The sequence below is a fragment of the Terrapene carolina genome, unplaced genomic scaffold (assembly GCF_002925995.2).
Source record: "Terrapene carolina triunguis isolate 2854851 unplaced genomic scaffold, T_m_triunguis-2.0 Scaffold62, whole genome shotgun sequence".
NCBI lineage: Eukaryota > Metazoa > Chordata > Testudines > Emydidae > Terrapene > Terrapene triunguis.
Window position 1 is genome coordinate 60,747,507 of NW_020664413.1, and position 13,974 is coordinate 60,761,480.

General features: G+C 42.2%; 1 protein-coding gene across 3 annotated transcripts in view; it reads left to right on the forward strand.

Annotated features, from left to right (window-relative positions):
* Nucleotides 1-13,974, forward strand: part of PIKFYVE (phosphoinositide kinase, FYVE-type zinc finger containing) — a 96,141-nt gene that overhangs the window by 49,898 nt on the left and 32,269 nt on the right. For all 3 annotated transcript variants that reach the window (XM_024200970.1, XM_024200971.1, XM_024200972.1), the window contains 7 exons: nucleotides 310-450; nucleotides 839-965; nucleotides 2,618-3,807; nucleotides 5,212-5,312; nucleotides 8,209-8,280; nucleotides 11,836-12,007; nucleotides 13,723-13,901. In XM_024200970.1, coding sequence (XP_024056738.1) covers nucleotides 310-450; nucleotides 839-965; nucleotides 2,618-3,807; nucleotides 5,212-5,312; nucleotides 8,209-8,280; nucleotides 11,836-12,007; nucleotides 13,723-13,901 — 1,982 coding nt within the window. The remainder of the gene's footprint in view (nucleotides 1-309; nucleotides 451-838; nucleotides 966-2,617; nucleotides 3,808-5,211; nucleotides 5,313-8,208; nucleotides 8,281-11,835; nucleotides 12,008-13,722; nucleotides 13,902-13,974) is intronic.

A 13,974-nucleotide genomic window follows, 5' to 3' on the forward strand; every position in this document is an offset into this window, starting at 1 on the left:
TAAGGGACACAGTCAAATTCACACTTAACATTGAGAGGGAGAATGGGAAATGTATATGTACTCTATGCATTTGACTACACTTTCTGGTTAGTCAGTTTCTCCTGTGTGCATTGGCCTTTCACAGTAACAGGAGAGAGAAACTAATTATATATAAAGAGAATTGTAAAATCACGTGCATAGGCACGATGACTCAAGGGCAGGTTTAGTGCCTGAAATGACACATTTTGAAAGTGGCTAGATGTGTGACTGCTTTTCTTTTTAAAAGAAATTAGATCTGCAGTAGCTGTCATACTTTCTCTTGGTATCTAGGAAAGGGAGTTCTTGAAGAACTATGTGCAGCGGATAGTGGATGTCAGGCCTACCCTGGTTCTGGTTGAGAAGACTGTGTCCCGAATTGCCCAGGACATGCTGCTGGAACATGGCATCACTCTGGTCATCAATGTCAAGCCGGTGAGTGCTTGGTCCCAAACACAGTAACAGCATATGATACTTGCGGAGTATCCTGTTGCTGTAATAAGTCATGTCTGGCCTGGTCATTTTAAACAGGCTAAAATGCAATGATAGCTGGAGCTTAGTTAAATTATTATTTTATATTTCTTTGGAATAACTTCTCAAATATGAATTCTTAAACAATGAAATTAGTGTTTCCCAATGACACAAACCAAGAGACTTCAAAGTTAAGGCTGATATTTTTTCCTTAATTCGCTCTAGGAAAACACTATACTAAGGTAATGCCTTAGGCTTATCTAAGGATGGAGTAGCAGTTACAGCTTGGAACATATATTTTTAACTTATGACAGTATTGTGCCCTATTCTATTGTTTTATGCATGTTTACAGCAAGTATTAGACCGAATAAGTCGGATGACTCAGGGAGACTTGGTGATGTCAATGGATCAATTGTTGACCAAACCACACTTGGGAACCTGTCATAAATTTTACATGCAAGTGTTCCAGTTACCTAATGGTGAGTAGAACCTGGATGTCCTAGTTCATTTGCCCAAAACAGAGTTGGCGAGTGGATTATTAATTTACTAATACTGCTACGTTAAGCAGCATGTCTTGGCTGCCAAGTAACTGAAATGAATGAAGAAAGGTTGACAGGGCTGTTAAGCATAGCTTTGCTATAATAGTCTTGATGTTTTATACCCCCAACAAAGAGTGCAAATAATTCTATATCTATCTAATGCAGAGGTGGGCAAACTATGGCCTGCGGGCCACATCCAGCCCGCAGGACCGTCCTGCCCGGCCCCTGAGCTCCTGGCCCGGGAGGCTCACCCCCGGCCCCTCCCCCGCAGCCTCAGCCTCAGCTCACTGTGCTGCCGGCGCAGTGCTCTGAGCGGCGGGGCTGCAAGTTCTTGCTGGGGAGCGCAGCTGAAGAGCCGCGGCCTGACCCGGTGCTCTGTGCTGCGCAGTGGCTGGCTCCAGCCGGGTGGCACGGCTTTCTGTCCTGGTGCTCTGGGCAGTGCGGCTGTAGCGCCACCAGCCACCGGCGCTCCAGGCAGCGTGGTAAGAGGGCAGGAAGCAGAGGGGTTTGGATAGAGGTCGGGGCAGTCAGAGTGGGGAACAGGGGGGTTGAATGGGGTCCAAGGTCTGGGGGGGCAGTCAGGAAGGAGAAGGGGGGTTGGATGGGGTGGCGTGGGCACAGCCTCCCCTAACCGGCCCTCCATACAATTTTGGAAACCCGATGTGGCCTTTAGGCCAAAAAGTTTGCCCGCCCTGATCTAATGTTTTGCCAAAAACATGAAGAAATGATCCATATTATGCTGATCTCCATATACAACACATGAAACGAGCATCTAACAAGGGGACCAAAAAACCTCATTTGGTCGGGAGCCTAGGGGAAGAAACTGCAGGTACAATATTGTTGACATTTTAATTACAGAAACAAAAGGCCAGTGCAGCAAGGAAGACAGCATAAATGAATCCCTTACGCTAGATCAATGTAAAGCTTAGCCCAATGGGTTACTTAACGATGGGCTGCCTCCTGGCTGTAATAACCTGCATTTCCCCCAAACACCCCCCCGCCCACACTCCTCAAATTTTTAGCTAGAAAGAAACCAAGTCAAGGCATTTGCTTTCAAAGTCTGTAGGCTTTAGAAAACCCTGAGTTAAACAGTGGAATAGGTAGTGGAATCCCCATCATTGGAGATTTTTTTAAGAACAGGCTAGACCAATACATAGACCATCCCTGACAAGTGTATTCAATCTTGCCTCAGCATGGGTGGGATGGACTAGAGGACCTTTGAGGTCTATTCCAGCCCTACACTTCTATGGCTTAGCTTAATCTTGGTATATTGGGACATATGCTGTTTATTTGTTTTGTTCTGTCCTGACTGGATTCAAAATGTATAGCAACTTGACTGGCAAAGAGAGGGACAGCAGAGGCTAACTTTCCATAAAGAAACCTAAAAATATACAACTTGAGCCACACCCTTGGTTTGGACTGGGCACGAGTTCCTGGCAGCGGTGTTGCAATAACTGGTTGTCTCTCTAGTTCCAACTCTTACGTCGTAATTAGCGTTCATTTTTTTCATAGGAAAACAGTTCAGTTCTGCTGCTTGCTTGTGAAATGTGAGAGCCGCTTGACCCTCACTGTTTTCCTCCTCACTTTTCTAGATCAAACCAAAACCTTAATGTTTTTTGAAGGGTGCCCCCCACACTTGGGCTGCACCATCAAGCTGCGTGGAGCTGCAGACTATGAACTGACCCGAGTGAAGGAGATCCTTATCTTTATGGTCTGTGTGGCTTATCATTCCCAGCTGGAAATTTCTTTCCTTATGGATGAGTTTGCCATGCCCCCATCTCTGACTAAAAACAACTCCTTCCACACACTGATTGAAAGCCAAGGAGATGAAAATGGGCACCAAGACCTCTTTAATGGTGAGGAGTTTAGCACAATGGTCAGAGATGTTGAGCTCTCTACTGAAAAAGTGTCCATGGTCACTGAGTCTGTCTCTTCCGATGAAGCCAGCACACTAGAACAAAGAACTTTGTTTGAAGAAGAGGATCAAGATGATGATGATGTCCTGCGAGAGGGTTCCTCTTTAAGGCACCAAGAGCATCTCAGAATGGAATATTCACTGCCAGTGTTGAGCAATATTACAACACCAGTACCAGAATCACGGCTACCCTTCCATAATATGGACCAACACCCAGGCACTCTATATAGTCAGCCTCTGGAGACTCTGCAGCAGCCAGGTGACCTGCAGGATTCCAAAAGCCAGATGAGAGTCTTTAGAGACCCTCTGCAGGATGACACTGGTTTGTATGTCATGGAGGAGGTGACTTCCTCTGAGGATCGCCTCAAGGCCTACTCCTCAGCATTTAAGCAGGAGCTGAAAGATGTTATTCTCTGTATCTCACCTGTGATCACATTCCATGAACCTTTTCTTCTAACAGAGATGGGCATGAGGTGCCCTGCCCGGGACTACTTCCCAGAGCAGGTATATTTGTCTCCTTTCCTCAACAAAGAGTATAAGGAGCTGGAGAGCAGAAGGAAGAAACAGCTGTTAAGAGATCTCTCTGGACTGCAAGGGATAAATGGAAGTATCCAGGCAAAGGCCATCCAGGTTTTGCCCACCCATGAGCTAGTTAACACTAGAATTGCAGAGCATCTGGGTGATAGCCAAAGCTTGGCCAGAATGCTGGCAGATTACCGGGCCAGAGGAGGAAGGATACAACAGAAAAATGCAGATCCCTTTGCCCAGTGTAAAGATGCATCTGGTGTTCCTGGAGGCAAATTTGGAGGCAGAAATGAAGAGGATGAGAGAGGATTGGTTCGGGGTGAATCTGTGTGGTCTCATAAGGTAAGAATCTAGGTTTTTACCTCCTGTTTTTGTTTAGTGATGAGAGAGGATATTCAGAAGTATGTTCTATTTAGGAACAGGCCAGGCATAACAAAAGTTCATATTGGACTGCAATGCTCTGTCAGCTTGGATGTTAGCTTGTTTAATCACCACATTGTGGTCCCTGATTGTGAGATGCTGGCCTGAGGGATTGTGGGTGGAGGGGGCTTGTAAGGCACTTGCTCTCTGAACCCCCAGGAAGAGCAAGAAACTTGGTACATCTCATTACCAGCTCAGTTTTACATGCTGGGAGTGAATGTGCTTGCATCCACAATCGTGGGGGTGAAGTGTGGGATGGGGAAGAGAACAATCTCCCATCTGTTTAAAAGCTGTTTGTTTTTTCTCTCTTCATACTGAGTAACGCTAATGTTGATATTGTCTCCTAGTGGGTTTGGTAGCTAAAGGTCATGAATGGTGTCCAGTTAGAATAAAGGACAGTGTTGGGAGGATGTAACTGCAAAGTATTTTTAAAAAAAATCTCTTAATATTCTAAATATCTGATCCAGATCAGCTGGAAAAGTATCAAGAGAATCTTTTAATGAAAATGTAATTCTAGCCTTTCCCTTAATTATACTGTCTTTGAAATGTCACAATTATTTGTGTACAAAAACACTTGTGAAGAAGCAATTTTTTTCATAAACAGGGTATCTGTTTTCACAGGTGGATAAATCTTTCTTGTTTGCTATGAAAATTGCCAACTTCTGCCTGGGGGGAATCTCGCAGCTCTTCTTGGGATGTGATGCTTTTTTGCACTAGAAGCTGTGGTTACTGGCAGAAGTGGCTGAACTTTGTTTAGAGCAAACAAGTGAATACTTGCCAGTCCAGCTCCCCAGCACAAAAATATCTTCACTGGTTGACTTTTTTGTGGGGGTTTATATTTATATTGAAGTTTTAGCAGCAGAATAGTAATCCTGTTTGGGGCGTGGGTGAGGGGAAATCTACCTTGTGTATTTTGAATTATTGAGATCCTGTGTATTAGAAAAACTGTTCTTGCAAGGAGGTAAGCAGCAAATGTGAAGATTCAGGCTCAAGATTTCTTGTTCCAAAGGATTCAAATGCACAACACTTGTGGATTAAAGACCTCTCAAACTGTCACAAACTGTTTAAAAGTCCACTTGAGCTTCCTATTCCTGAAACTTTTGTACCTAATTGGTTGTGCTGTAATCCAAAAAAGTCCTCCTTGCATAAGTCTACCTAGAGCTCTAGGTAGAAACTTAATCTCCTGAGAAAAGTAAATCCGACAAATGGGACAAACTCAGAATCTCTCACTGAATAAAATTCCATTCTATGCAGCTTTTAAAGTGTAAACTATTTTGTATTGGTGGAAATATGTGGTTGTAACTGGCTAATGGGTTGTCTTGTCAGGTGGACTGTCTGAGTCCAGTAAACCATCAGAGGCTCTGTGTTCTTTTCAGCAGCTCCTCTGCCCAGTCCAGCAATGCTCCAAGTGCCTGCGTTAGCCCATGGTATGAAATGAATTTCTTCTTCTTCTCTATGGCTCTCTTTTAAAATACAAAGTTTAAGTATTAATATCTCTCTTTCTATGAAGGTAAGGGGTCAGTGCTAATTCCTCTGTACAGCTTCACTAAGGACTCCTGGGAAGGCAGCTTAGCCCTTTTTAGAGTTGCCTGTCACAACATTAAGCTGTGTATGACCAGATGGATTTGAGTAATGTCACTTACCTTTGTAATGCTTAATAAGGCAGGAATGAAGAGGAAAAAAAGCCCAACCTGTAATTCAGTGCTCTAACTAATCACTGCTTTTGTATGTGGGCCTGATAAAATTCATCCTAGAGTACTTGAGGAACTAGCTGAAGCGGTCTTGAAAGTGTTAGCAGTTATCTTCGAGCGCTCATGGAGGATGGGTGGAGGTCCCAGAAGACTAGAGAAGACCAAACGTAGTACCTATTTTTAAAGGGAGAACAGACCCAGGGAATTATAGACAAGTTCGCCTAACTTTAATACCAAGAAAGGTAGTGGAACAAATTAATAAACAATCAGTTTGTAAGCACTGAGGGAATAGCATTATAAGGAATAGCTAGCATGGATTTGTCAAAACCAAATCCTTACAAACCAACCTAAAGTCCTTCTTTGATAGGGTTACTGACTAATGGATGAGAGGGGAAGCAGAAGGCATGATTTATCTTTATTTTTAGTAAGGCTTTCGTCACAGCCCTTCATGACATTCTCATAAGCAAACTGGGGAAATATGGTCCAGATGAAATTACTATAAAGTGGGTGCACAACTGGCTGAAAGACCGAACTCAAAGTAGTTGTCAGTGGTTTACCGTCAAACTGGGAGTATGTTTTTAGTGGGGTTCCCATGGGCGTCAGCCCTGTATCTGATAGTAGTCAATATTTTAATTAATGACTTGGACAATGGTGTGGGGAGTATGTTTGTTTATAAAATTTGCAGATGACACCAAGCTGGGAGGAGTTGCAGGCACTTTGGAGGACAGGATTAGAATTTAAAATGAATTTGACAAATTGGAGAATTTAGTCTGAAATCCACAAGATAAAATTCAATAAACCCAAGTACAAAGTACTACACTTAGGAAGGAAATATCCAAAGCCCTACTACAAAATGGGAAGTAACTGGCTAGGTGGTAGTACTGCTGAAAAGTATCGGAGAGGTTATAGTGGATCACAAATTGAATATTAGTGAACATTGTGATGCTGTTCTCCATGTCCTCCTGAAGGTAGGACAAGAAGTAATGGGTTTAATCTGCAGCAAAGGAGATTTAGGTTAGAGATTAGGAAAAACTTCCTAACTATCAGGGTGGTTAAGCTCTGGAATAGACTTCCAAGGGAGGTCGTGGAATCCCCATCATTGGAGGTTATTAAGAACAGGTTTGACAAACACCTATCAGGGATGGTCTGGGTTTACTTTGTCCTGCCTCAGCAGAGGGAGCTGGACTTAATGACCTCTCAAGGTCCCTTCCAGCCCTACATTTCTGTGGTCCTGTACAGTAGATTTTAATGTAGTGACTGTGTGGGGAGTGAAATCTGTGGAGTCTCTGTTGGGCAGGTTGGGACTTGTAAATTCAGAAGATTTTTTTTTTTCATTTCTAGTAGTAGGGCTCCAGAAAGGGGTGTAGAAAATCCACTATAATCTAAATATTAATACAGTTTTACTCACCTAGCGAGGGCAGGAATTTCTTTGTAGCAAGTAGCATTTCATGTTTAAATGTCTGCAGCGCTAGCTGTGAGGCTGCAGGTTTCTGGCAGACTTTTAATACTAATCCTTAGCTGTTCACTCTGGGTAGGGCTTGTCCCCAAACAGCCAGTGCAGTTGGAGGGAGATAATGGAAGTAAGGGTGGCACGGTATGGTATTGCCATCCTTACTTCTGCACTGCTGCTGGCGGGGTGCCACCTTCAGAGCTGGGCGCCCAGCCAACAGCCGCTGCTCTCCAGCCACTCAGTTCTGAAGGCAGTGCAGAAATAAGTGTGGCAATACCGTGACTTCCCTGCAACTCCCTCTTTGGTCAGGACCCCCAATTTGAGAAACGCTGGTCTCCCCTGTGAAATCCCTATAGTATAGGACAGGGGTCGGCAACTTTTGGCATCCGGCCTGTCAGGGTAAAGCCGCTGGCGGGCCGGGCTGGTTTGTTTATCTGAAGCGTCCGCAGGCATGGAGCCCCGCAGCTCCCACTGGCCACGGTTTGCCATTTCTGGCCAGTGGGAGCTGCGGGAAGTGGCACGGGCCGAGGGACATGCTAGCCAGTGGGAGCTGTGGGTCTCCATGCCTGCAGACGCTCCAGATAAACAAACTGGCCTGCCAGCGGCTTTACCCTGATGGGCCGGGTGCCAAAGGTTGCCGACCCCTGGTATAGGGTAAAAGCACATACAAGACCAGATTTCACCCGGAGGGGGAGACCAGATTTCATGGTCTGTGATCTGTTTTTCATGGCCATGAATTTGGTAGGGCCCTACTCATGTTAAAGCAACAAATAAAGCAGCAAAATTGATTCTAGACAAAACTTCCAAATTTTGGTGCCTAAAATGAGTTATCCAAATCAGTATTTAGGCACCTAAAGTGGCTCTTCTTTTTTCCAAAGTTGCAGAGCACCTGAAGTGCCCATTAAAATCATTTAGAGGGGATGAGCTGGGATGCTGTGTTCGGCACCTCTGAAAATCATGCCCCATTAGGTGTTCAAATATTGATGAAAATTACTAACTTCAGATACCCAAGTCTGGAAGTTCTTCGCCATGATCTTTAAAGGCACACCTGTGTGGCGTTTGCTGAGATAAATGTACTTACTCATGAGCGTTCTCATGTTGTAGTCATTCCTGTAATGTACACCTCTCAAACCAATACAAGATCCTGCCTCTTAAATTCTTTCTGTTCTTCCTCTACATCAGGATTGTGACGATGGAGTTCTATGGGAAGAACGACCTCACTCTAGGAGTGTTTTTAGAGCGGTATTGTTTCAGGTAAGAACTTTTACACTAGAATACCACCCGTGCTTTTAAGAAAGTCTTCAGTAGCCTCATTAGACTGAGATATGCTTTTCTTACAGACATACATGAAATACTGTATAGTTTATAGAGAATTGTTTGCATGATGCGCTTAAAAAGGTATTCATATCCTGTGAAAATCTTTGGCAAAACATTCTTTATTCAGCAGAGCTGTCTCTAGATCTTCTATAATTCTTTTCCGTTTGTTTTATTAGGATGCTTGCAGAAAAACAGGAAATATGTTTCTTAAAGTATGTTCCATTTACTCCTGCTGCCTTCTTACAAGTGAAAACGTGCTCATATTGTTACCTCCCTCCTACCCATTTGTTTAATCACCTGTTGCATATTACAGATGTCTGAGGCAGGGACTATCTCTTTACCGCATGTTTGTACAGAACTTGTCACAATGGGGTCCAGATTGGGATCTCTAGGTAGTACTTTACTGCAAATAACTCTGTCCGCTACAAAGCAGTTAATTGTGTTGGTCATAATCCTCTAATTTTACAACAGTTGCTATGGAACTTCAGGTGAGATCGGCAGCAGGAGCAAATACCTAAGGAATAGTGATCCAGTTTCATATAATGCTTCGAAAAATCTACTGCCTACATATTATCAGAATGTCTAAAAATATTTTTTAAGATATCCGCATAAGAGAGTCTGATGCAAACTTTTAGAACATACTGACTTTTGGTAAACAGGCTGTGCTGCTGGTCAAACCAATACCTCAGCTATATTAAGTAGCTTAATGCTTTAAGAACATAAGAATGGCCATACTGGGTCAGACCAAAGGTCCATCAAGCCCAGTATCCTGTCTTCTGACAGTGGCCAATGCCAGGTGCCCCAGAGGGAATGAACAGAACAGGTAATCATCAAGTGAACCATCCCTTCGCCCATTCCCAGCTTCTGGCAAACAGAGGCTGGGGACACCATCCCTGCCCATTCTGCCTAATAGCCATTGATGGACCTATCCTCCATGAATTTTTCTAGTTCTTTTTTGAACCCTGTTATAGTCTTGGCCTTCACAACATCCTCTGGCAAGGAGTTCCACAGGTTGACTGTGCATTGTGTGGAAAAAATACTTCCTTTTTGTTTGTTTTAAACCTGCTGCCTATTTCATTTGGTGGCCCCTAGTTCTTGTGTTATTGGGAGTAAATAACACTGACTTTCTCCACACCAGTCATGTTTTTATAGACCTCTATCATATCCCCCCTTTGTCATCTCTTTTCCAAGCTGAAAATTCCCAGTGTTATTAATCTCTCCTTATACAGAAGCCATTCCGTACCCCTAATCATTTTTGTTGCCCTTTTCTGAACCTTTTCCAAATCCAATATATCTTTTTTGAGATGGGGCGACCATATCTGCACGCAGTATTCAAGATGTGGGCGTACCATGGATTTATATAGAGGCAATATTTTCTGTCTTATTATCTATCCCTTTCTTAATGATTCCCAACATTCTGTTTGGTTTTTTGACTGCCGCTGCACATTGAATGGATGTTTTCAGAGAACTAGTCACAATGACTCCAAGATCTTTCTTGAGAGGTAACAGCTAATTTAGACCCCATAGTTTTATATGTATAGTTGGGATTATGTTTTCGAATGTGCATTACTTCGCATTTATCAACATTGAATTTCATCTGCCATTTTGTTGCTCAGTCACCCAGTTTTGAGAGATCCTTTTGTAACTCTTCACAGTCTGCCTGGGACTTAACTATCTTGAGTAGTTTTGTATCATCTGCAAATTTTGCCACCTCACTGTTTACCTCCTTTTCCAGATCATTTATGAATATGTTGAATAGGACTGGTCCCAGTACAGACTCTTGGGGGACACCACTATTTACTTCTCTCCATTCTGAAAACTGATAATTTATTCCTACCGTTTGTATCCTATCTTTTAACCAGTTACCAATCCATGAGAGAACCTTCCCTCTTACCCCATGACAGCTTACTTTGCTTAAGAGCCTTTGGTGAGGGACCTTGTCAAAGGCTTTCTAAAAATCTAAATACACTATATCCACTGGATCCCCCTAGTCCACATGCTTGTTGACCCCCACAAAGAATTCTAGTAGATTGGTGAGGCATGATTTCCCTTTAGAAGAACTGTGATTATTCCCCAACAAATTATGTTCATCTATGTGTAATTAGGAATATCTGATACTACATGAAGTCTATATGTAGCTTTAGTAGGTCATAATACATGATTATTATTATAGGCAGGACTTGTTCTGTTTTGTTTGCATAAGGGAATCTGTTAAGAAGCTATGTTTAAGGAATTTTCTACTTCATTTTGTCCCCTGTATGAATCTGTCTTATATAGGTACCCTAAAGAATGCTGTTTACTTTACTGTTGACACTAGCCGCATTAGAAAGATGAATATGAGTAACTAAGATAGAAGCTTATCATTCTATTAAATAAAATCAACAGAAGACAGAATGTTAAGCAGAAGGAAGGATTGTAGTAGATGGTGCTGGGATTTGATAAAGGAATATACAGTCAATTTCTGTGAACTTCATAAGTTGCTTTTTATAATTAGACTTGGGCTACTAAGTCACTTAGGTGGTTTGGAAACTTTAGTCCTAGAGCCTTTCCTCTCTAGGTTACTGGCCTGATGCTCTCCTGATTTGAGAACAAGTGTTTGCTATCTGATAAATATTTTGTAGCATATGTGAAGTTGAGTGGTAGGCCCACTCCGATTTCTAGACAACAGGGCCCATAGTCCCTAAATGTAGTGACAGCTCTTCAGGGTAGACATAGCCTTGAAGTTGAGGAGCTGCACAGCCACTGCCTAGGGTGTATCTACTCTGTGGGTAACTAAGTAATCAGTCTCTAGTGCTGTCAGCCTTATATGTATGTCAAATGCTAAATTTAAATCTTTTAAAAAAAAAATCTAGATCAAATTTTGACCTGTGTGTGTGTGTGTGTGTGTGTGTGTGTGTGTTCACTTTTTTAAATTGTAAGTGCTACACTCACTACTCTTGAAACAGTGATTGGTGCAGGGTATCAGGTGTTCCCCAGTCAGAGGGGAAAGCTGATGCTAGCAATGGATAAAAATCTGTGTGAAAATACTGAGTGCAAGTTTAACCCTTGGAAAGCTCTCTGTTAAGTATCCCTGATAACCAGTGTGGCCAAAGTTTTCAGAAACTGGGTGCATAGACTTAGGTTCCTAAACCTATATTCAAACACCTACACTGGTTTCTTTTCCCCACATGGGAGCTCAGCACTTTTGAAAATATTGCTCCTCATTTGAGTGCCTAAATATAGATTTGGGAGCTTAGCTTGAAGCACTAGTTTTTTTTTTTTTTTGAAAATCTTGGTCTGCAGCAACAGATCTCACTGTAAATAAACTTAAAATATTTAAGATAATTTAGAAGCGGGTTGGAAACTTGCTTGTTCTGTACGTCTTGGAAGGTGGATTTACTGCAGTGTGATGACACTGAAAGGTATGCTAGGGCCACTGACAGTCGCTTTCAAGATCGTCACATGTAGCACACACTTCCTCACAACTGAATGTCCCCACTTCTTTTCTTTAAGGCCTTCCTATCAATGCCCCAGCATGTTTTGTGAAACACCGATGGTGCACCACGTTCGTCGCTTTGTCCACGGGCAAGGCTGTGTGCAGATCATACTGAAGGAGCTAGACTCCCCAGTCCCTGGATACCAGCACACAATCCTTACCTACTCCTGGTGTAGATTGTGCAAACAGGTAAAGATTAAGAGAAATATTCTGATGCTATGGTAGCAGAATCCCAAGTGTGATAGGTCTTCATGCAGAGGGTAATGCCTTTCAGAAAGAGCTGTATTTTCTCAGGAGCTGCAGCTGAAGTAGTACTAGCAACTTCTGATCTGTATAGGTGCTTCCAGATGTAACTAAGACTAACCCTACATAACCCACTGATGCTGTTGGGTGTAGTGCTCCCAGTATATTGTACTACAGGGGAAATATCTGCTCCTGCTTGAAAAAGGCTATCAAATCTTTTTTGAAAGGATAAATAGCTTTGGATAATGGTGCTGACACACTGGACCAAATTAATTTCAGGCACCAGCAGGTGAGTGCTCCATTGATTTTAAATGGAGTCGTTCCCACATGTGCCAGTAGAGATTGTGGCCCCCTGGCCATAACAAAACTTGTTGAATGTTGAGGTGGGGAGAGACAAAACTCCACTCTCCTGATGTACTGGTCCATTAATTGACCTAAAACCATCTCCTCCACAATGTACTCTTGCTATTATCCACTGTACATAGTATGTGTCTGTATCAAGTCCAACAGCACCTGCTGTACTCTGTTTGTTTCAAAACTATCTATAGATTTTCTTTGTTCAGCACTAAAATACTAGATGAGAGAACTGCAATACTAGATGAATTTTATATCCCTTTTTAAAAGCCAGAAATAATTAGTAAAATAACATATATAGGGCATGTGCTTTTTCTTGTAACTTCAGGAATCTTCATATACTTATTTAAGAAAACTAGCTAGATGTCCCCAGGAGTTAAAACAAACTAACTTCTACTGAATTTTAGAAATCTACTTGTAATCACCAGTCTCTTGAGTGAATTTTATTAAAGACCCCCTAAATTAACTTCATTTCCTGTACATTTAAACAAAGTACATCAAATAGCCATTTTGCCATCTAGAAACTATATAGAAAAATATTCAACTTACAGTAGCAATTCTAATGACTTCATGCTATCTGTACTGGTTTATACCCTGATGATGATGATGATTGATGATGGATTTAAAGGAATTGGAGGGAATTAGTGTGATAGCTGAAGGCAGATGCAAATCATGGATGCAGAAAATATCCCATATATAAAACTTGCTTGTTAACACTCCTAATGCTCTGTTTCTAAATGTGAATATGTTCAACACCAGTAGAAATATTGACCATAAAAATAACACACCTAAAATTGCAAGCAGTATTACAAATATAGATGCTAAAGTATTGAGTACTCAATGGAATCTTCACAGCTCAGTACTCAGCCACTCGATTAAATGTATTAAGGCACGGCAGTGCAGTGAAGTCGGTGTTGTTGACTAAGCATCGATACAAGTGATGCTACTAGACAAGGAAGTCACTTTACAAATATAAGCAAACATGTTGTGATGGTGGGAAATGTCTGCTTTCTGGGGCAAGTATTCTTATATTGGTTTAATAACCAAAATCTCTCCTGATCACTTCTAGATATTGCTAACTGCATCAGCTGTATTAGTTAACCATGCCAGCACACCACAGCATATCTTAATGCTGTGTTGACCTCTTCCTGCCATAAAAACTGTGTGTGTGTGTGTGTGTGTGTGTGTGTGTGTGTGTGTGAATACCACATCACTGCTTGGACTAGGCTAGTTTTACTTAAAATTTACTCATTGCTTCTGCCTGAGTCATTGGTCTGTTTCTATTAAAATCTGTTTTCAAATTTCAGGTCACACCAGTTGTCCCACTTTCCAATGATTCTTGGTCCATGTCATTTGCAAAATACCTTGAATTGAGATTCTACGGGCACCAGTACACGCGAAGAGCCAATGCAGAGCCTTGCGGTCACTCCATACACCATGACTATCACCAGTATTTCTCATATAATCAGATGGTGGCATCTTTCAGGTAAGGTTTCGCTTCCAGATTCCACCCCAACGCTGACTGCATGGCCATCTAAAGTGCTTGGGTCAAGCTGAAT